The 22515-nt window shown below is 38.4% G+C and overlaps 1 protein-coding gene across 11 annotated transcripts in view; it reads left to right on the top strand.

The window, feature by feature from the left end:
- Positions 1 to 22515, top strand: part of Prim2 (DNA primase subunit 2) — a 397094-nt gene that overhangs the window by 334409 nt on the left and 40170 nt on the right. For 6 of the 11 annotated variants that reach the window (XM_087204938.1, XM_087204937.1, XM_087204946.1 and 3 more), the window contains 3 exons: positions 9712 to 9838; positions 15513 to 15584; positions 18743 to 18825. In XM_087204938.1, the coding sequence (XP_087061064.1) occupies positions 9712 to 9838; positions 15513 to 15584; positions 18743 to 18825 (282 nt within the window). The remainder of the gene's footprint in view (positions 1 to 9711; positions 9839 to 15512; positions 15585 to 18742; positions 18826 to 22515) is intronic. The other 5 variants (XM_087204947.1, XM_087204940.1, XM_087204944.1 and 2 more) reach the window with 1 other exon arrangement.

Here is a 22515-nt window from a genome sequence, read left to right as displayed (position 1 = left end):
TCTTTTATTTTCCGTCTTAGTTCTGGAATCAACCATTTCTCCAAAAGGCCTTTTACATTCCCTTCAAAAAAGAACTATCTGTCACTTAATGTACATTCTGCTCCCTTGATAGAATTATTTCGTGAATGTCTTTTTTGATTTCCTTCAGAAGCAGCCTTAGGAATAGTCTCAAACAGGTATGAACTATTAGCTCCTAACCTTTAGCACTTGCCTAGAAAGAAGGATATACATCTGTGTTCATCTACTCTGTCCCTGAAATTGTATAGGACCAATCTGGCTTGTCCCTGTAAATTAAAAGTTTCTCTCATTTTAGGCTATGATATATTCTTCTCTTATTTATTGCTAGCTTTTAAAATCATGTGTAATTTTTTCCTATTATGTTACCAGCCTTAGATGAATAGAAGATAATGTAACCTAATAAATGAAATATCTCACTACATTGTTGTGAGTTTGGGAAAATAAATCCTTTTAGCAGTTCAGTCTTAGAGTTATTTTGGAACTAACTTTATACTTAGGATGGAAATAAAAGTGTGCTAAATATCTTGTTTCTTTGGCCATTGTCTTGGATGGATGGCCCACCTTCACACTGTAGGGTGTACTTGTTTTCCTACTTTTACCTGGCCTAGACTCACTCTGCAGAGCCTGCTTCTTTTCCTAACTTTAATAAATCTTTGCTACCATTAAAAAGAAAAAAAGATCTTGTCTTTTCATTTGGTCATTGATCAATAGAAAAATGTTATTTTTATATCCTATGAGTAACCACTAGAGGGTGGTAATAGGTAACTAATTATCTGTTGGCTTTTTTTTTTTTTTTTTTTTCTGATGCTCTAATGTAGAGAGATTGAAAAGAGGTTGATGAAGGTGGTGGGGGAATGGGGAATGTACAGATATCTGCAAGTAGAATAAAAAAGAAAACAAGTGACAGTAGCATACAAAATATGGTACAAGGAAAAAAGCAACAAGCTGGACAAACTGCTGTATTTTTATATGTGGTAAAAGGTATAGGTCTAGGAATGTAAGACAATTCTGAATCTTTATGCACTTAGAAATATATCATTGAAACAATATATGTAAATATTTTAATGTTTCATAAAGGTATCGCATACTTAACATTTGTCAGTTACGGGTTTTTTATTTTGCAATTATTTTGATAACTTCAGAAACCTTGGAGCCAACTTATCTTGCACTCATGATTCCACAGCTGTCAGCCTGCTCCTGTGATTTTTTTGCTGATGCTGTTTAGTGTTGGCCCTTTTCCACCAGTGAGGGGGAGACTAAGTTAGCCACCTCTTAAGTATTACTAAATCCCGTCTTTTCGAGCACATTATTTAGTAAGTGAATGAGGGTCATTTGTGGTTTCTGATTTCAAATGTTGGCGAATTATATTTGGAATGTTAATTTTTGAAGTTACAGTTAATGTCAGTGATGTTCACATAAGTGAGTAGAGTAGGCTTCTTTACTGGAAAAGGGTTCCAGGGAAGATTCTGAAAGGCTGTCATTACTAATCTGTCATTGAAGAAGGGCTCCTTTTCCCCGTAGTCTCTCTGATGACTTTCAAGTATTGAATGCTTACTCTTTTAAAAGAAAACTAGGGCTGGATAGTCAAGCAGTACAAAGCAGATTTTATTAGGAACTATTGTAATAACAGCAAGGAAACCTGGGTACCATACTGTGCTTAATTCCAAATGCAACATGGACAAGTAGGTTGGGGGGGAATCAGTTAAGAATGAAGAAGCATGGGGATAGGGGATTCTGGATAATCATATTTAACAGGATTCTTTTTTTATTTTTTATTTTTATTTTTTTCAGGTACTCTGGGGATCAAACTCAGGACCTTGTGGTTGCAAGGCAGGCACAGTGTCACTGAGCTAAATCCCCAGCCTTAACAGGATTCTTGCTGAAGGCAAGCCAGGGTGATGAGGTAACAGGAGTGATGGATGAGAGAAAGGACACAGCAGGATGGCACTTTGACTGATGAGTGGAGTCTGGGAAGTGCTAGATGTGCTCACTGGAAGAGGAGGGAGGAGCACAGTACCAGCGAACTGTGGCGCTGTGGGAAGTGCTGTTTCAGCTAAGGCTTGCCAAAGCTTCTGAGGTGGAATGGTCTTGCCACAGGTATGGAGGGATGAGGCAGGAGCTTCTAGATGTGGGTCCAGGAAAATGAAGGTAAAGAGGATGAATTTAACTTGAGGAAAAGTCACAGCAAAGATAAGCAGCAAGTAGGAAATCGAAGTGTGCGTGCTTGAAACCATGTTTGCATAACAGATCTGTGCTCCTGAGGGAGGGGTTGACTCCCCAGTCATAGTGTAGAGAGGAGAAGCAGTCAGAGAAAGGTGTCATCCTACAAAATCCAAAAATTTCTCAGTTGTCATTTTGTTTCAAGAGGACGAAAATGTTAGAAGAGGCTGGGTCTGTGAAGATTGTTTTGCCTGCAGCTGAAATATCATGAAGCAGATACCACACACAGTGAGCTTAAATTTTGTTTTGATGCCTCATGTACTCTTCTTGGAAGGTATTCAGTGTCCAGAAGAGTGGTTGGTACTGTCAGAATAATAGAGGGACGTTATTTACAACTGAAGTGGAGTCTTTTGGGAATCTTGATTTAGGGTGCTCACAGATATGAAGCCTCAGTAATTCCTGGGGTGAAACAATCCAGGTATATTCCTGATTTTCCCAGGTTAAGGCAAACAGGTATTGGAATTCCTTAGGAGGGGAAATAGAAAAAAAAAAACACAAAGTGATGACCATAGAATAGTGCATGTTAAAAGAGATAGTGGACAAGGTAGTGTAAGGGAAATTCAGTTTGAAATTTTTTTGCTCTCTGATCTTGAACTAACTAATATCCTTTCCTATTGGCTTTGTAATGGCCAAAGTGGGCATATTGTATAGACTGGAAGTGAGACAACACCTATAAACCTTGCATTATCAGGGGATGCTCTTGAGTCCTGGTCTTAAATGATTTTGGGGAAGGCTGGGGAAGGGCATGAAAAGATCTACTTCTAGCTTAAGTGGGTTCTGTATTCCATACATCTAATATGGGTAGTTTTTGCCCAAATGAAGAGGAAATTCCAGTAGTTGATTTAAATCTGTAAATAGGTGACTGGTTGAAAAAGGCAAAGGACCCCATCTCCCCTTGGGGTGTGTCAGACAAACTTTTAAGAGGCACAGTTGTGAAGGGGAGGAGTCAGGGACCTCTAATGACCGTCCTGAGGCGTTTTCATGCCCAGTTCCTGAGAGGATCCCTCCCTAAGAGGTTTATTGGGCTATATGTGTATATGTGGGGAGTAGAACTGAGAAGCAAATTATACAGAGCTTTCAGAGGAGATATGGAAATATGAGGGTGGCATAGAGGCAAATTGTGAGGTACACTAACAAAATTCACTTCCAGCAGAAGTTGGTGACCGAGGAAGAGGGAGAGGAACGCAGGGAAGAAATGTTGCCCATTGTCTGTACGAAGTGTGGTGGGCGCCTTCAGGGGGTACGGTCTTTTCCCTACTCACTTGTGAACTTAGTGGTGCTCTGAGGGCCCTGGATGTTACTTCCTGGAGAAGAGGCAGTGATTCCCAGTGAGCAGGGACTGTGGGCTTTTTCTTTCCTTTTAAAGGCCGGGCAAGTGAGGCCCTTTTACCTTATAGCACTGGCATGTGTCCAGATCAGTGGGCGCTCTCAATTGTGGAGCTTGCTGTAGATTAAATATTTCAAGTTTTTCTAACTTTTAATTATCATGCCATAAGCTTGCATTGTATATTTTCCAGGTTTTTTAAAAAATTCTGTGTTCATAATGCTGGAGCTCAGACGTGTAAGCATTTTGCCAATTAATATTATTTTTGTGCAGTGTGTCATGGAATTCTGGCCTGAGACTGTTTAGAAAGATGTGTGGGCAGAGCAGAGGCTGTTGGAGAAGTCAGCTGTACCCTGAATGATATTTCCATGCTGTGTCTAATTGATGGTGATTGCCTCAGTTACACCCCTTTGTTGTTTCCAATTGTGGATACATGATCGATCCGTTTAGGTGGGACAGATCTGAGGGACGGCTCCTAGTATTTTTCTCTTCCCTGAGTCTTCAGTGGGAAACAGGATAGTTGGAGACTCATGAAGGATTTCAGGAATGGTGCTTCATTCGGCTTTTTTAATTCAAAGGGAGGCATTTCTAGGTCCAACTAGTAGGAGGATAAATTATATAAATTGGGGATTCCTAGAGAGTATGTTCTTAGAACAACTCTAAATTGTTGATTACATCTTTCCTTTTTTTTTCTGGGGTCCAGAGAACCCTTGTCAATGGCATGCCATCTGAATGTTATCTTTTTGGATGCCCTTAGATGGGGCCTTGTGCTGGCTGCATCCTATGCTTCATCTGCAGGAGACAGGACCCAAGTACCTTAGAATTTCAGGAGGAGAGGGCCTGGTGCAGGTAGTGGAGAACAGTTTTGGAGAGAAGGCTATGAAGGGGAGAGCTGGGAGAGGTAGAAGAAAGGGTGTAGGAGAAAGCTCTAGGAGGTTTGCTGGGTCAGAAAATTTTTTCAGAAAACATTAAGAGCCTCAGTAACTTGAATGAGGTTTGAATTTAGCCATTTTCAGCTTCTTCATACTAAGTAAAGTGGACAGACCACTGTGCACCTGAAATTTTTGTTTCTTTTTGCTAGGACTTCCTCATAGGTGGACTAAATGGGGATGTTGCAGGAGTTGCAAAGGGACAGTTGTAGCCAAAGAGAGTTATTAGTAAACTTTGCCAGTAAAATTTTGCCAACTGTATGAGGACTGCAGTGATGCCCTTTCTCAGCAGGGTCGTAAGAAGAGAGGTTTCAGTTGACTGAAGAGCAAATTGAAATAGATATGAGAGAAGAGATGAGCCTAATAGCCAGGAAAAAGATTTTCCAGCTGAAGAGTCAGGAAGTAGAGTCTCACTTGAAACAAAGAGCAGGAAAAAAATCCCCCATTGTAGGACTCAGGGAGTGAATTTCCATCGGAAACAGAAGCCTAGGTATCTAACCTAGCTTCAGTCAGTACACAGACAGTCCTCTACTTATAATGGTCCAACTTAGAAATGTTCAACTTCAGACAGTATGAAAGCATGGATACCCAATTGGACCCTTCTTGGACACTCAGGACAGAGGCAGCTGATGCAGCTCCCAGTCAGCATTTGATCACGGGGGTAAACCACTGATCTGCTCAGTGTCCTGTGTGATCAACCCGTGAAGCTTAGGTTAAGTGTATAAATTCATTTGCAACTTAACGACATTTTCAGTTTATAATGAGTTTATTGAAACTTGACTACATCAAAGTCTAGCAGCATCTGTACTCCATCTTAATCATCAAAATCTGTCCTCACCACGGTTCAGTGGATGTGCTACACAAAGAAGGCTAGAGACAAAGGTCTCCTGTGTGTTGCATGACTGGTGGTTAAGTCTAAAGGTCCAGCGATGGATCCAAATCTGAGTTATGGCACCAAAAACTAATAATGAAAAGATAGCCAGACAGTAATTAAAACAGTAGGAGTGGAACTAGTGGAACTCTTATTCAGGAATTATTGGAATGCAGGAAAGAGTCCTCAGTATAGCACGGGGCTCAATTCCAAATACAGCATGAATGAGTGAGGATTTATAACCAAGGAACAGTGTGAGTCTTAAGAGGAAAGAAACATCAGGGAAGGGGCACAGATTAGGAAAATGAAAAGTGAGATGAGACTTTTTTGAGTCAGCTTTGATTCTTAATTTTTGGTGTTTTAAACTTTCTTTTTTTCATATATCCAAAGGTTTATTTATTTGACAAAAACACAAAATGATATTATCATAAACAGAGTGAACCTTGGTTAGTGAAATCTAAAGTTTCTACACTTTTAAAAAGCTGTCAGATACAAACATCACAAAATGCAGAAATAAAATCACAGTGTTTTGATTAATAAACCAAGAACTCCTAGGAAACTTCCCCCCTGTATTATCTACCTTTTATTTTGCTTTATTTATATTTGGGTAGCTCATATGAGAGAAAACATGCAATAATTAAGCTCGTGTGTCTGATTTATTTTACTTAATGTTATGGTCTCAAGGTGCATCCATTTTTCTACAGATGGTTCAAGTTTATCCTTTATGGCAGAATAGTTCTCAATTAGGTATATATACATCACATTTTCTTTGTTGTTCATCTATTGTTCAACATATAAGCTGTTTCAAAGATTTAGTTATTATGAATCATGCTGCTATAAACATGAATATGCATATATCACTGTGGTATGATGGCTTTAACTCTTTTGGGAAGATAACCTAGAAGGGGAGTAGCTGGGTCAAATGGCATTTCTAGTTTTAGTTTTTTGAGGAATATCCATACTGATTTCAATAGTGGTTGTACTAGTTAATATTCACACCAAAAATCTAGAAGGATTCCTTTCTCCCCACAGCCTCACCAGCATTTGTTATTATTTGAGTTTTTGATGATAGCCATTCCTGCTGAAGTAAGATGGAATCTCAGTGTTGTTTTAATTTGCATTTCTCTAATGGTTAGCAGTACTAACCATTTTTCATGCATTTATTTTACACACACACACACATATTTTTCTCCTTTCTACTAAGCTTCTCACTCTTTTAGGTGTAGTCATTCTACTAGATTTTTTGGCATTGTTTGTTTCATTATGTCTTTCTAGAATATCCTTGAGAATTTTTTTTTGTAGTGCTGGTTTGGTAGTCATGAATTTCTTGAGGGGCTCTTTGTCTTGTAAATACCTTATTTCTCCATCAATTTTGAAGGGCAGTTTTGCAGGATATATAAGTCTGGATTGGAAGTTGTTATCTTTTAGGGCTTGAAACACTTCTCTGTAGATTTTAATTTTCCTGTCAGTTCCTTCCCGATTCCTGGGTGATCTCTTTCTCTTTTTCCTACCTCAAGTTGTTATTTCTCAGTGTTTGGATTCTGGATCTCTGAGAGGATGGATTCTGCTGCCCTGCACCACTCTGCCATCTTGATTCTCTCTGAAGTCGTACTCTCAGTAAGCTGCCAGGCTGGGGATTTCGTCTAAGTCTCACTGACTCCAAAGCCTGGGACCACAATAGCCCTGCTATGTGTCATGTTGCTTTTAGTATGAACCTCATGAAAGGAAGCAAAGGGCAACTCTACTTTAGCAGAGTACCTTGGGGTCACTTAAAATGGAGGGGTTTAGCTGTTTCCCCACATGTAGTCTCTCCACCTTTGTGCATTCAAGTTCAGTTCATTGCCAGTAGGCATAATTATTGATAAACTCAAAATCCATTTTATTTTTATTTCTGTCTATATAATGATACTTTTTTGTTATGCTTAGTAATTTCATATATGAGAATTTGCTGGAGAATCATTCTCTGAGCTTTCTAGCATATCCATTTTATATGTTAAATTTGAAGAATCATGAAAATAAAAGCTGTGAGCTCTTTATAGTCATTTCACTCTATTAGTTTCAGAACCTTGAAGATTTTGCCCTTTGAAAATGATTTGTTTTCTGGGCTCTCTGATGTCTTACTATTTAGCAAGTATTGCTTAAAGTGACTTGTAGGGATATTTGACATGCTCTTTAACCCTCTCACAGGTTCTACTCTGGTTTTGAAAGCCTTGAGAAGTCACTGAATAGTCTGAGAATTGTACTCCTGTAGAAATAAGACAAAGTGTTTCTTTTAAACTTTGTATTTCTTAGAATAGGAGACAAATTTCTGACTTAAATCTGTCACTTGCTATAGTCTAAGACTCATGACTAGCAAAATGCAGCAGAAACTTGGTTTTATGTGTTACTATTTTTGCCCAAATCATCACTTAACATGAGATACCTTAATTCCCTCCTCCTTTCCAGGATAGTCCCCCCCCCACACACACACTAAGATTCTGTGATTTAAATGGTTAAATGGGCTTACTTTTTTTTTTCTTTTTTTTTGGTACCAGGGATTGAACTCGGGTTCTTGTGCTTGCGCATCAGGCAGCAAAACCACTGAGCTAAATCCCTGGCCCCTAAATGGGCTTACATTTTTAATTGCACCTAGCAAAATGTTTCTTGTCAAACATCTTGTCAAAGGTACATTGTCTGCCTTTGGCTTACCGATGGAGTATGGGTCCCACTAATAGTGGAATTGGAAAATCACTAACCACCAGACACTAGAAAACATTTGATGGAAGCAGAGTAATGGGGTGACTGTTAACCTTTCAAATTCTGTCATAGACAAGGAGTCCTTCCACATTGAATTTATGCTTTTTTTCTTTCTCTGATACTGAGCTGGGTACAAAGATCCAATAAACAGGTTTTTACCTGGAAGAGATTATGGTCTAGGAGGAACTAATCACCTTTAGGTGATTAATAGAAAATAGAGGATAATGTATCATAAGACAAATATAGTTAAGTGTCATAAAAATCAAATACATAGTGGAAATAATCTTCTAGAGAGAAATGGGTACATATAGGTAGCTATTGAAGTTTGAAGGGAAAGATTACTCCTGACTTTGGGCTGCAAGATGAAGTATTATCTGAAAGAAACAAGTTATATCCTAAAAGGATTTAATTGGAACCTATGATTTTTAAGTATCTTATCATCGAGAAAGTGCAATATTGTAGAAAGAACATGGGCTTTGGAATCAGACTTACCTACACATGATTTTCAACTCTGCCATTTACTTAATAGCTGTATTATGTTACATCACCTCATTTCTTTGAACTTCAATTTTCTCATGTGGAACATTGTATGGGAATTGAGATGATTTAAATGATTAAATGGGATTACATTTTTGAAAGCATCTAGCAAAATGCCTGGTGGTACCTAAATTGCCTTTCAATAAATGTTAGTTGCTTTTTTTCTCTTATCTCCCTCATTTCAAAGTCCCCTCAGTGCCATTAGCCTACTTGATGAACTTGGAGGCAGGGATTCCAGGTAGAAGGCAATTGCAATAGTTCATTCATCAAGCACTTGCTCACTGCTTGCTTTTTTGGTGGAAATGCAGAGGAAAGCATTAATTATTTTAAGAGGTATTTCAGAAGTGGAATGGATAGGATGCAGGAACTACAGGACAACTAGGCAAAGAAGGGGTTCAATCAGTTAAGAGATTAAAGTGATCTACATCTATATAATCCCTGGCATCAAACTACAGGAGGACAAATAGATTATTCTTCTCAGGAAAGGATTAGTCTCCTTTTTAAACATATACAGCTGGTTCTCCATATCTGGATTTCATAGCTACAGATTCAACCAACTTTGGATCAAAAATATTATTAAAAAATTGCATTTGTACCAAGCTTTTTCCTTGTCATTATTACCTAAACATTACAATATACCAACTATATAACACCTATAGTATATTGGCTATTATAAGTAATCTGGAAATGATTTAAAGCATATGGTGGGGGCAGAACAGGTTATATACAACTATCATACCATTTTATGTAAGAAGTGAGCATTCAGAGATTTTAGTATGTACTGGGGTCATGGAACCAGTCCACCAATGATACTGAGGTACTACTGTAAAGAACACTAGCTGTCTTCTACATGAGAAACGTGTTTCCTACAAGTTTTATATCTTATTTTTAAAGGAAATTATTTGTATTATAAAGGACCTAGGTGATATATGTGAGTCTGTCTGCCCATGAACATTGAATTTATTGTAGAAAATAGTGCTTTGCACTATTTCTAACCAGTGTTGCTGACATCGCTAGTCAGGTATGGACTGACTTTATTTCTTCTTTTTGTCTTCTTTCTTTTGTCCCTCCACCAGTTTGATAGAGGTTACTCTTACAATATCCGCCATAGCTTCGGAAAGGAAGGCAAGAGGACAGACTATACACCTTACAGTTGCATGAAGATTATTCTAACCAATCCACCAGGCCAAGGGGATTATCATGGTAAGTGCTCCCTCTGGCAGTGCTGGTAAAGTAAAGAAACCCAGCACACTGAAACTATAGAATGTCTTTTTGTATTACTGACAGGATCTAGTTTGTAGCTTCTGTCGGTCATCAGTGCCACACTAGAGCTCCATTTTGCTAAATGATTTGTCTTATTACTGAACTAGGTCAGGCAAGAGAAATTCACTTAGCTGCACTTCAGTTTGTGCTGGGCCAGGCTTTTCAGTTCTCAATTTAGCCCCTTCTGTTTTTTTTTCTGTCTTGTGTTCTGTCTTAGGAGACTGATACAAGCGTTTCAAACCTTTTTGAAATTGGAAAACTCTTAATTTGGAAATAGTAGATCCATTAATTTTCAAAAAACTACTGAGAAAGAGTATTTTATTCTCATTACTATCATCTGATTAACCAAAGAAGATTAATGTCAGGTTATCAAACATATCTATCAACTTGCCTGAGTTCTTAGCTAAAAATTAAATGTCAAGATATTTTCTGTAGACTTCTGCATTCAACAGCTTTTTTTTTTTCTAAAGCAATTTTGTAAGCATACCTCGAGAAGCTCCTATTTGGTGTGTTAAGGAATAAGGAATAATTTTACAGTAAATTAGTAAATTTTCTAGATTGCCAAAGCTTACTACAGTACATACCAAAATGTTTTTTTTTTTGTTTTAGAATCTTAAATGAAACAATTTAAAAAAGATTGCATACTTTTAGTTTGTTAAAGATGGAATAATCACAAACTTCTTAGAAGATGCTGTGTGTCTAGAATTGGTGATAAAGGGCAACTCCTATCACTTGTGTTAGTCCCTTAAGATACCTTTAGAATTGCAGATTGCTTAGGCTCCACCCTCCAATTTAAAAATGTCAGACTTTATTTGCATTTCCCCCGGTGATTTTTTTTTTTTTGTCTTATAAAGTTTGAAAGCCATTGATTCAGATACTTCTGTCCATAAAACTAGAAACTTTTATTAGTATAGCAAGTCATACCAGGACTTTAACTTAGAACTGAACTCCTGGGGAAATGAAATTCTTAGGGATTCTTCCTGTGAATTCCCAGGTCTTAGCATTCATCAATTACTTAGTTGCTTTTTTTTTTTTAATTTATTTTTTTTGGTACTTAGTTGCTTTTTATTAGCATAAATGTAAGACCTTCTACTTTTTTTATTCTTGTTAAATTATATCTTATTTATTATATTTATTGCATTTGTTTTGTTTTTTATTTAAACTTATCAGTCAAGAGCTACAACGGAAGAGCCTTAATTTCAGGGAATACATTCTAAGACCCCCAGTGGGTACCTGAAAGTGTAGATCCTGCCTATGCTTCTACATACTGTGTTTTTTCCTATAAATACCTGTCTATGATAAAACTTAATTTATAAGTTAGGCATAATAAGTAATCAATAATAGAACACTTATAACAATGTTCTGTAATAAAGCTGTGTGAATATGCTCTCTTTCAAAGGATCTTACTGCCCTGTATCTCCTTTGTGATGGTGTGAAATGATGCAAAGCCTGAGTGGGGAGATGAAGCGAGGTGATTGATAGGCATCAGGATGTAGTGTTAGCTACTGTTGCTGGGAAGGATTATGTCAGAAGATCCTAAATCAGAGAACTAAAATGGTGTCAAAGGCTGGATGTCAAGAGCAGATGATGTTGATGTTTGGGGATCTTTAGTAGTAAAAGATTTTTTTCCCGTAAAATGTTTTAGAAGAACACTGCAATTGAAAGTTGTCTTTTTTTTTTTTTTGTACTGGGGATCAAACTTGGGTCCTTGTGCTTGCGCAGCAGGCGGCGAAACCACTGAGCTAAATCTCTGGCCCCGAAAGTTGTCTCTTTTTAAGTCTTCAAAGTGTTGCAGAAATTTCCCTTGTTGATCATTCAGCTGACTTTAATGCCACATTCCATGTGAGAATCATATTCTATAATTTGATCCTTAATATTTGTGCAGTTCAAAACACTTTAGCAAATTTCAGTCATGTCCACATTGCTGTTTTTGCTTCAGTTTCTTCTTCCTCTACAGATGCTTCAACGTGTTACTGTGGTTCCTCATTTGTTCATGCATAGTTTTCACTGTGTTCTTCCACTTCTTTGTCATGCATCTCAGCAAATCTTTCATGAACTTGTCTTGCTGCCTGAATAATTTTCTTTACTTCTCTATTGATTCTCAAGGACCATTTGAATCATCTGTGAATTCTCTCAACAGGCATTAATAATTTCTGAATTTAATTCATCCATTGCAGTTTTGATGAGTATTATTGGATGGGCAATAGTAACTCATTTCCAGCATCATATTATGTTTAGGTTAAGTCTGTCTACATCAAAGTACTGACTAAATGCAGTTAAATACCAGGTGGTGTATGTGGTCTTGACAAACTAAATGATGCAAGGTCAAGGGGCTGGAGCAATAGCTTATATTTGGGGATAGAAACACAACACTGGCATTTTCATTTTCATAGCAGATTCAGGAGGGCAGGTGCATTATCTATTATTAATAGGACTGTAAACTCCACCCCTTTCTCTTCCAAGTATTTTTTCTCTTCTGGGATAAAGCATTGGTGGAACCAGTCCATAAACAAGATGCGGTTGGCAGTTCTCTGCGATTAATTGCCAGAACACAGGCAGATAATTTTTGGTTTTGAGAGCACATAGGTTGTTGGCTGTGTTCACTACCCCTGGCCTTATCGTATGCACTGCAGTGTTTCTATGTAGCACATGTTAATCTGTCCCTCCAGGTTTTCTGTCCTGCTGCCTCACTTTCACCAGTATAGGTTCTGTTGACCATCTCTTTCCAGAAGAGCCTGGATTTCATCAGTTGAAGATTTGCTCTGGATGGCATCCTTTGTCTTGAACCAACTTCAACTCTGTAGGAAATGCAGACAGCTTCTTCTTCCACATACACACCTCTCCAGTAATTTTTTAAAATTAATTTTATTGGTACATTTTAGATAATGATCACATTCATCATAGAAAATTTGTACCTGTACATGATATATATTATTTTTTCCCATTCCCCTCCCTCCCTTTAACCCCTCTTCCCCTCCTTATTTGAAAAACCTTTGTTTCCATTTTTTCTTTCCTTTTTTCTTTTCCCTTCCTTCCTTTCTCCCTCCCCCCTCCCCAGTTCCCCTTCCCATTTGAACATTTTCTTCCTATTTCACAGTATCTATTATACATTTTGGTCCTTAATTACACTTTCAGTTTTTCACATTAGAGAAACAATGTGACATTTAAACATGTGTGTCTGATTTATTTCACTTTAGGGTATGGTCACAAGGTACATCCATTTACTAGAAATAGCTCAAGTTTATTCTTCTTTGTGGCTGAATAGTGTAAAAAGACCACATCTTTGTCCATTCATCAGTTGATAGGCATTTGAGCTGTTTCCAAGATTTAGCTGTTACAAACTGGGCAGCCATACACATGGGTGTGCATATATCACTGTGCTTTGATGCTTTTAATTAATTTTTTTATTTAAAAAATTCTTTTAGATGCTTTTAATTCTTTTAGTAAGATACCAAGAAGGGAGGGCCAGGGATTTAGCTCAGTGGTGCTGCCACTTGCCTCTCAAGCACAAGGTCGCAAGTTTGATCCCCGGTACCGAAAAAAAGAAGGGAAATAGCTGGGTCAAATGGAACCTTTAGTTTTAGTTTTTTGAAGAACATTCATCATCACTGGTCACTCGACAGATGCAAATTTAAACCACTGAGATTGCATCTCACTCCAGAAAGAATAGCTATTATCAAGAATTCAACGAATAACAAATGCTTGAGGGGCTTGGGGGAAAAGGAACCCTGCTCCACTGTTGGTGGGAGTGTAGACTGGTGCAACCACACTGGAAATCGGTGTGGAGATTCCTCTGGTAATTTTTATGTTTTATTCCAGCTATATTCTGGAATCTTTGTAACCATCCCTTACTTGCTGTAATTGGCTTGATGTCAGTCATTTCAAGGGAACTTCGCTGAAGCCTGCATATGGCTTACTGCTTTCTGACACATATAGAATACATTTTGTGTTCATATTTTCTACCTACAAGTTCAGTACCTTTTCCACCATAACTTAGCATTTGTATAAGAGATGATTGAAAAATATGGTGAACATTTAAGTTTTAAAAATGTATTCAAGAGACACAATTCATTAATCCCTCTCAAGATACTCCCCCTCATTTCAAACACTTTGTCCCATTGTTCCTGCTATTTCCTGGAACAGCTCTAGAAGTTAGTTGTCTTTTGTATCTTTATGAGGTGTGATAAAAAAATACAGTGACAGCTGCTGCCAAGTGCCATCCAGTGGAGAGGCAGCTCATAAAAACATGGTGGTGTGTCCTTATCCACCTTATTCACTGGTTCTGGCACCACAAGATTTCTGGCTCTTCCCCAGAGTCAAAATGACTATGAAAAGTGTTTTGAATCCATTCAGGACATCAAGGCAGCCACCACAGCACAACTAAAGACACTCACAAAAGAGGACTTCCAGAACTGCTGAAGGAAGTGGCAAGAATGATGGGATGAGAGTGTTTGAAGCAAGGAGGGTATTTTGAGGGGCTTAATGCAATATGTCTTACTATAATAATTTTTTTAAAGTGGAAGCACTCAGTACATTTTTTTTTATCACTCTGTATGTTGTTCTCATAATTTTTGCAGTCTGAGGTGGGATAACATAATCAGCTTGAATTTCTTTTCCTTCTTCGCTGTTTCATGGATAGAAGATTCATTCTTACCATAGGTCTCAAAAACCTGCACATGCTTTTGTTGTTGTTTCCTCCTTGGTAAATGTATAACTTCCACATTTTCACATAAAGGAAGCATTTTACAGCTTTCTTTTGACGTTCTGAATTTCTAGCATCAATATTCTTGTGCTCTGAGAACATTGTGAAATAAAATAAGGGTTATTTCAACACATGCACTATATGATGATGGTTTATCTGTTGATGGAGATGGTCATTATGTGAGTATTGGCATGTAGTGCATGCAGTGTAGATACACTGGACAAAGGGCTGATTCATGTCTCAGAGTGGAAGGAGCAGATTTCATCACAGTACTCAGAGTGGTGTGCAGCACAGAACTTTTAACTGTGTATATCTGGAATATTACATTTAATATTTTTGGACTGGAGTTGAGTGATTGAAACCACAGAAAGCAAAACATCAGATATGGTTGTACTACTGTGCTAAGCGAACACTCAGTGAACTCATATTTGCTGGCAGTAAATGAATAAACTTTATGTCTTAGAGCTGCCTTAGGTTAACAGCAAAATTGAGCAAAAGCTGCAGAGTTCCCATATACCCTCTGTCCTTACATGTATACAACCGCCCCGACTGTCCACATCCCACCCTGCAGTGGTGCGATTACATTCCCACTGATGATCCTGGGTTGACACATTGTATCACCCAAAGCCCATAGGGTCCCCATTAGGGCCCTGTCTGTCTGGGCACATTCAGAATGCAGTATATCTGCCACTGTGAAGAACAGTTTCACTGCCCTTAAAATCTTCTGTATTCTGTGTTTTCTTCCTTTCTTTCCTCTAATGTCTGACAAACACATCTTTAACTGCCTTGCCTCTAGTTTTGCCTTATACAGACTGTTTTATAGTTGGAATCATATCATATGTAGTCCTTTCAGAATGTCTTGTCACTTGGTGATATGCATTTAAATTTTCTCCATCTTTTCATGTTTTATAGCTCATTTCTTTTTAGTGCTGAATAATACGTATTTGTGTGGATGTAAACATATTATCCATTCATCTATTGAAGGTAGGTTGCTTGTAAGTTTTGACAATTATGAATAAACCTTCTGTAGACATCTGTGTCCACATTTTTGGTCAGATATGTTTTGGGTTAGTACCCAGAAGTGCAATTGTTGTATCATTGGCAACGCTGTGTTTAATTTTGTTAGATAAGGCCAAATTGTCTTCCAGAGTGGCTATATTGTTTTGCATTCTCACCAGCATGATTAAGAATTCCTGTTGCTCCAGATCTTTGCAGTATTTGATGTTGTCACTGTTCTGGATTTTGCCCATTCTAATATATATGTGGTGGTATTTCATTGTGATTTTAATCTACAATTCTCTAGTGATGTGTGACATTGAAGTCTTTTGTATGCTTCCTTTTCATCTTTGCCCGACACACTTGTTCGTTAAATGGGTAAAGACAGGACTGAATATATACCTGCTTTGGTTTAAATCTAAAGTGTCCCCAGAAGTGTCATGTGTTCAGAGTGTGTTTGCATCACAAGGGCGTCAGTCCACTGTTGAGTGCACAGCTGAGTGTGCTGTTAAAGGTGACCAAAGGGTCTATTCTTGTGCCTGGCCTCTTCCTCTCTACCCAGTTCTCCTGGAGGTGGGTGTGTGTCGTTCGGATCTTTAACCGGTGTTTAACCAAGTCCACTTATTAAGGGATTTTAAGTGTTCTTTGTGTGCTTTGGCTTGCAGCATTTTAACAGATGTATCTCTTGCAAATGTTTTCTCCTAGTTTGTTCTTCTGTTCCATTATCTCTTTCTTTTCCTTTGTTATTCCAGTTACATATATGTTAGACATTTTATAATTGTCCTATACTTCTTAGATATTTTGTTCTGTTCTTTTCAGTCTTCTTTTTTCTCCTTCAACCATTTCAAGACTACTGAGTCCATTTTTGTATAGCGTTTTTGTTATGTAGCATTTAAAAAATTCTTAGACTTTCCCTCTCCCTGCTTATATTAATATCTGTTTTTGTTTATTGTCACTTTGTTTTTGATTTTTTGGTGATGCTAGGGATTGAACCCAGGGCTTTCATGATGAGCTACAACCTCAGCACTGTCCTCTGTTTTTAAGATAGGGTTTCACTAACTTGCTAAATTGCTAAAGCTGAGCTCAAACCTATGATTCTCCTCAGTTTTCCGGAGGGCTGGGATCAAAGTTGTGCCGTCATGCCCAATTTATTATAGTTGTTTTAAATCTTGATCTCCTCATTCCAATATCTTTGCCATATATAACTCTGTCCTGATGGCTGCTTAGTAGCTTTAAGCTCTAAACTTCACTAGTACTTTCCAGTTTTTCCCCCTCTTAGGTGGGACAACTACAGTTGGTATTTCCCTTTCCCCACATATGTTAGGTTCTGATAAAGCCCCAGCAAGAATCTTGTTTCTTTTTCCTGAGGGAAGATCTTGTTTAGATCAATGTCATACCATATATAAAAGTGGTTCCTTTTCTCCCCTCACCAGCTGAAAGCATGAGGATTTTTTTTTTCCCCCTGGTACTCATGGTGAGAAGGTAGTAGAGCTTTTGGAGGTAAAACTCACAGAAAATTTGAGAGGCACCCCTGCCACCATGCCTGCCTGGGTCCCCTTGAGCTTCTAGCTCTTAGACATGTGCACAGTCAGACTCCAGCAATTTACCAGTTGCAGGGTAGGTTTCCCTGGCGCTAGTTCCCATGGAGGTTCTGCTCATAGGCTTCTGTGTCATTTGGGACTGGCTGTAATCACCTCTCTGTCTCTCTTACCTCTGAGGACACAGTTTGCCTGGTGACCTCTTCACTGTTGGATCTAAAATGGATTATTGACTTTTTCAGTTGCTTTTCTCTAGCTTTTTTCTTGTTTAGGATGGAATGGCAACTTCTAAGCTGCTTACATGCCTGGTCAAAAACTGGAAGGCTAACCTTTTTAGTTTCATGTTATTTACAAAATTACTTTATCTTTTCAGTTGATATTGTTTTATCAACCAATGCTAGTTAGAACAGTTGTTCATCCAGTTGTGAATCTACGCTGGTATTGTATTAATCCCTTTTCCATGCTGGAGTCAAATATCCAACATAGATAGCTTAAAGAAGGAAGAGTTTGTTTGGCTTACAGTTTCAGATTCATTCCCTGGTCATCTGGCCTCAAGGCAGGAACATCATGGTGGAAATTTGTGGCAGAAGAGAGCTGCTCATCTCATGGAAGAAGAGAGAGCAAGGAAGAACTGGAGAGTGAGGGAGGGGCCAGGGCAAGGACATATCATTTAAGGTTACCCCTTAACCTTAGTTACACCTTAGTTATGAACTCATCAATGGACTGATCCATTGATCTTCATAATACACACACCTCTGAAAGCCCCATCTCTGAACACATGCGACTGGGTGGACATTTTGGATTTAAGCCATAGGAGGTACATCATCTATGACATCATCTATGTGACTAAAAAATGACCAGAATTTCTTGTATTAAATTTTCAAATAAGTGTTATGACTTACCATTGCAGTTTTTTATTAGGAAATGTGAAATCTAGATTTTGACCTAATGCCACCTTTGATTTTTATTCTTCTATGTTCTTAATTATGCAGATATTTGTAGTAGTCTATCTTTGTTTCTCATGAAATTATATAGAGATAACATATGTAATATTCATATATGTATGTATGTTTTTCTGTGAAAGTTTCCTCTCTGTTCATGTCATCTCCCTCCATGATTCCTCTAAATTTGTAAGGGTTTTATGTCTGATAATGGTTTAAGATCTTTATATTTCTCAGAATTTTTACATTTTACTTTTTGATTGCATTATCTATTTCCCTTTTGTATACATTTTGTGTCATTTTTTAGACTAGAAAAATATTGTATAAAGCTTTTTTAGTAAACTGTCATAGTTACTTTGTGATTATCTGTGTTAACTGTTAGCAAGTAGCAAAATCAAGGCTGTTTTTCTGGTTGTAGTGAATGGACCTCTTAGCCGGGTATGCTGTAATGTTTTATATCACTCTTGAGCCTGTAGTACCCTGATAACTGCACAGCCAAGTTGTCGTTTAGATAAGGAGTGGGAAGCAGTTGCACCCATGGACAATTAACTTCTTTATTAATAAGCTGTTAGACAATTAAGGGGAGTTTAGACAGTCTCTGGAGTGTGGTATTGTGCGAGTCCTGAGTAAATAACCTTGTTGCTGTGTGCTTGTGTTTTGTTGTCAGGGTGCCCATTCCGTCACAGTGATCCGGAGCTGCTGAAGCAGAAGCTGCAGTCATACAAGATTTCTTCCCAAAGGATAAGCCAGGTAGGTGAGACTCTGCCTCCTCAGTAATGAGGTGGCCTACAGGATCTCTCAATTTTATTTAATGCTCCTGTGGTGGTATTGTATACTACTTGTTATGCTTACATCAGACATCCTGTCTTTTAGATGAATTCACCTAAGGCTTTGACTTTTCTGGTTTAGACTCCTTGGAAATTTCAGTTCTTCTGTCTGCTAGTCTGCATTTTTATTTTTCTTGGTTGTAAAGAAAATTAAAAACCTTTTCCCCCTTTCAATTTGTTTTGCTTCATCAGTTGAGGATCACATTTTTTTTTGGTGCCAGGGATCAAACTTGGGACCTTGTACTTTCCAGGTAGGTGGTTTGCTGCTGAGCTAAATGCCCGGCCCGAGGACCACATTTTTAAAAGTGATTTTTTAAAAGTTATGTATTAAAGCTTATTAATGAAGCAGCATATTTCATTTTGGGAAATTGTTTTCTGAGCAGTCTCTAATGTAGTCTGTACTGGATGGATGTTCTTTTTTTTTGATATTGGGGATCAAACTCGGGACCTTGTGCTTGCAAGGCAGGCAGTAGAACCACTGAGCTAAATCCCTGGCCCCTGGCTGGATATTCTGATGGTGTTGGTTATTGTTATGTTTAATGTATAGTTCTGATGGTAGTTCATTAGGCCTAATAGATTTTTTAAAATACTAGCTTGTGGGGCCAGAGATTTAGCTCAGTGACACAGCACCTGCCTTGTAAGCGCAAGGTCTTGATTTTGATCCCAGGTACCACAAAAAAAAAGAAAAAAAAGAAAGAAAAAAAGTACTGACTTGTGAACAATTTAAAAAAGGAAAGGTTTAAATTTTAAGCCAGATATGGAAGGGTACATCTTTTAGTAAATCTGCTTTTCTAAAGAAACAAATAATGTGACAGTACAAAGACTGTTATATATAGTATGCTACCAAGTTGAGTTGGATTTGAAGGACGTGAAGAAGTCTTTCTACTTCCTTAGCTTATGAGCAATGTAAAGTTTAGCACTGGAACATCTGAGTCATTATGCATCCTTCAACGGTTATCTTTTTTTTTTGGCACCGGGGACTGAACTTGGGACCTTGCACTTGCGAGGCAGGTGGTGGAACCACTGAGCTAAATCCCCGGCCCTTTCAACAGTTGTCTTAAAGAACATTCTTACTGTAGAATATTACTGCTTCTTTGTCCAAAGTTCAGATGGAGTTTAATCAGTCTGAATCTTAGTATTTCCATACTTACTCTAGGCAAGGCAACACAGGAGATGCTGTGGGTTGTGCAAAGAAGAATTAGCTGTGTGCTCTCACAGAACTACGGTTTGGAGGAAAGCATAACCCAAGTGTTAGAAGAGAGAGTATCTTGGGTATTCTGATGAGGGAGAGACTATAACCGGCTGGGGAGACAGGAACTGTTTCTGAAAGAGATAATCTTTGAAAGAGGCCTTGAAGGAAGGTTGGGAATTAGGGAGAATGCCTGGATAAAAGGCAGGAAATGTGTAGGATTATTAGGGTTTCAAGCTTAGGTTAATGTTAGCACAGTTATAGAAACATTAACAGGCAGCTTGAAGTAGTTGGCTTAGGAGATTAATTTTAGAGGTGAAACATTCAAATGGCAGACAGAATATGGATTTGTAGCACATTAGAGAAGTTAGGACTAGAAATCTGGTGTACTTTCAATTAGAATTGTCTAACTTTGAGATTGGAGTGGCCATTAGAAAACCATTTTCTTTTATGGAGTCCTAGAATGTGGGTGCATACCTAGTAAGTCAGTGATAGAAACAGAAATTGAAGCAGCTCTTCTGACTTCAAGATTTTTTTTTCTCTGCCCCACTCTACTTTTGAGTTGATTATCGTGTGTTTACTGTGGGACAAAGGAGGTACATGAAAATCCATGTCTCAAATTGAAATCTTGGCTGATGGTTTTGTCAGCATTAAAAGGAAGTATTTTAATCAAGCCTGAATAAGAATGGGAAGAGAGGCAGGTTCACAAAGTCCCTTGTAGCAGAAAGACTGTTTAAAGTGAAGTCTGCATGTGCGGGGTGAGTTACTTAAGTTTGACTTTGGTGGGAGCTGTCAGTATAATAGAGGAAAGCAAAAATAAGAACATACTTATCTAAATAATGCATGAATTGGGTGACCCTTTCAGAAAATGTACTAGTAAAGGGGATGTTGGAATGATATTACCGTAAACATCATGAGATGGCTTATTCATGGGTTTAAGACTGAAGGAAATGGGTGAGGAGTGTAACTCAATGGCAGAGGACTTGACTGGCCTGTAGGAAGACCTGGGTTTCATCCCCAGCACCACAAAACAAACAAACAAAACTGAAGGAGACTTGAGCTTGAACCTGTTTGTAGAAAGAGGAAAAGAAATCCTCATCAGAGAGGGTGGGCTTGATGAAAATTTAAAACAAAGACCGTTTCTAACCAAGCAGAGGTTAGTCCTCTTTCCTTTAAACCATGACTGTATTGTATGTAATGCCTTTAGCCCTTATTATAATAGATTTTACTTTACGTTGTTTACTTGTTCATCTTTTCCACTAGTTTGTGAGTTTCTTAAATGGAGAACTGGATTTTTATTTAACCTCTGTCTCATAGTAATTCAGTGACTTGGACTTGGTAAGTGCTTCAAGAGTAAATGGGCACATCTAAGTCTGAATGGGATCCTAGAGTTTGTGCCTGTTATGTGCAGAGAGACACACAGGAACTCAAGAACATGAGTGAAAAAGCGACTGAAGAATGGAGTTTATTTGGGCAAAGGATGTTGACAGAGAAAGGTCTGCCCCATAGCCAATGTGGGAAAAGAGAGAAGTTTGATAGAGCCAAAAGAAGTCAGTCGATGGAGCAGATCCCATAACTTTACTGTGGAAGGTTGGTCATCAGCTGAGAGTAAAGGGATTAGGACTGGATTTAGGAAAGGCTAGAAACTCCTACTACCAAATTTGATAAGAAATCTAGAAGACAGTTAGAGGCCTTTTGAACAGTCATAAGTAAATCACCTTTTAAAAAATGATGCTTATATTTATTTAATGGTAATGACTATGTATAATCTTTGGTTTTGGCTCTCTCATATCCTTCCATCTACCTTTGTCCGGATTATGGTTTAGATCAAGAATGTCTCCTAAAGGGCCGGGGATTTAGCTCAGTGGTTTCGCCACCTGCTGCGCAAGCGCAAAGACCCGAGTTCAATCCCTGGTACCAAAAAAAAAAAGAATGTCTCCTAAAGACCTCATGTGCTCATGGGCAGGGCTTTTCAAAGGTGGCTGAGTCATGGGGAGGACATAGCTGCGTGTGCTCTTAAGAGGTGGGGGTCTGGTCGGGAAGGGCGGGTCCCTGGGGCTACCTGGAAGAGTGCATCTTCCTTCCCGGCTCCTCTCTTCTCTCCGCATCCTGGCCTCCATAACATGAGCAGCTCTCCTCCACTCAGGCCCCTCCACCATGCTGTTTCCGTGTTTAAGCCTGCCAGACATGGAATGAAATGTCTGAAACGAGCCAAAGTAAACTCCTCCTCCTTTAGTTGTGCAAGTCAGGTATTTTGTCCCAAGTCTGAGGAAATGACAAAGATAGTCCATAAGTATACCCCTTACTTAGTTGAAGGTGGCTGGTAATTTCCACATTATTCTTTGGACCCTCATCACCACCTTTTATTTGAGAAGAAGGCAGATTTACAGTGTATGTGGGCAAACTATATATAAAATGTTTTTC

This window comes from Heterocephalus glaber, unplaced genomic scaffold, assembly GCF_053883595.1.
Source record: "Heterocephalus glaber isolate CG9 unplaced genomic scaffold, H.glaber_assembly_v1.0 deba00000594, whole genome shotgun sequence".
Lineage (NCBI taxonomy): Eukaryota > Metazoa > Chordata > Mammalia > Rodentia > Bathyergidae > Heterocephalus > Heterocephalus glaber.
The sequence above is the reverse complement of the archived record's forward strand: the minus strand, read 5'-3'. Positions and strand labels throughout refer to the sequence as shown.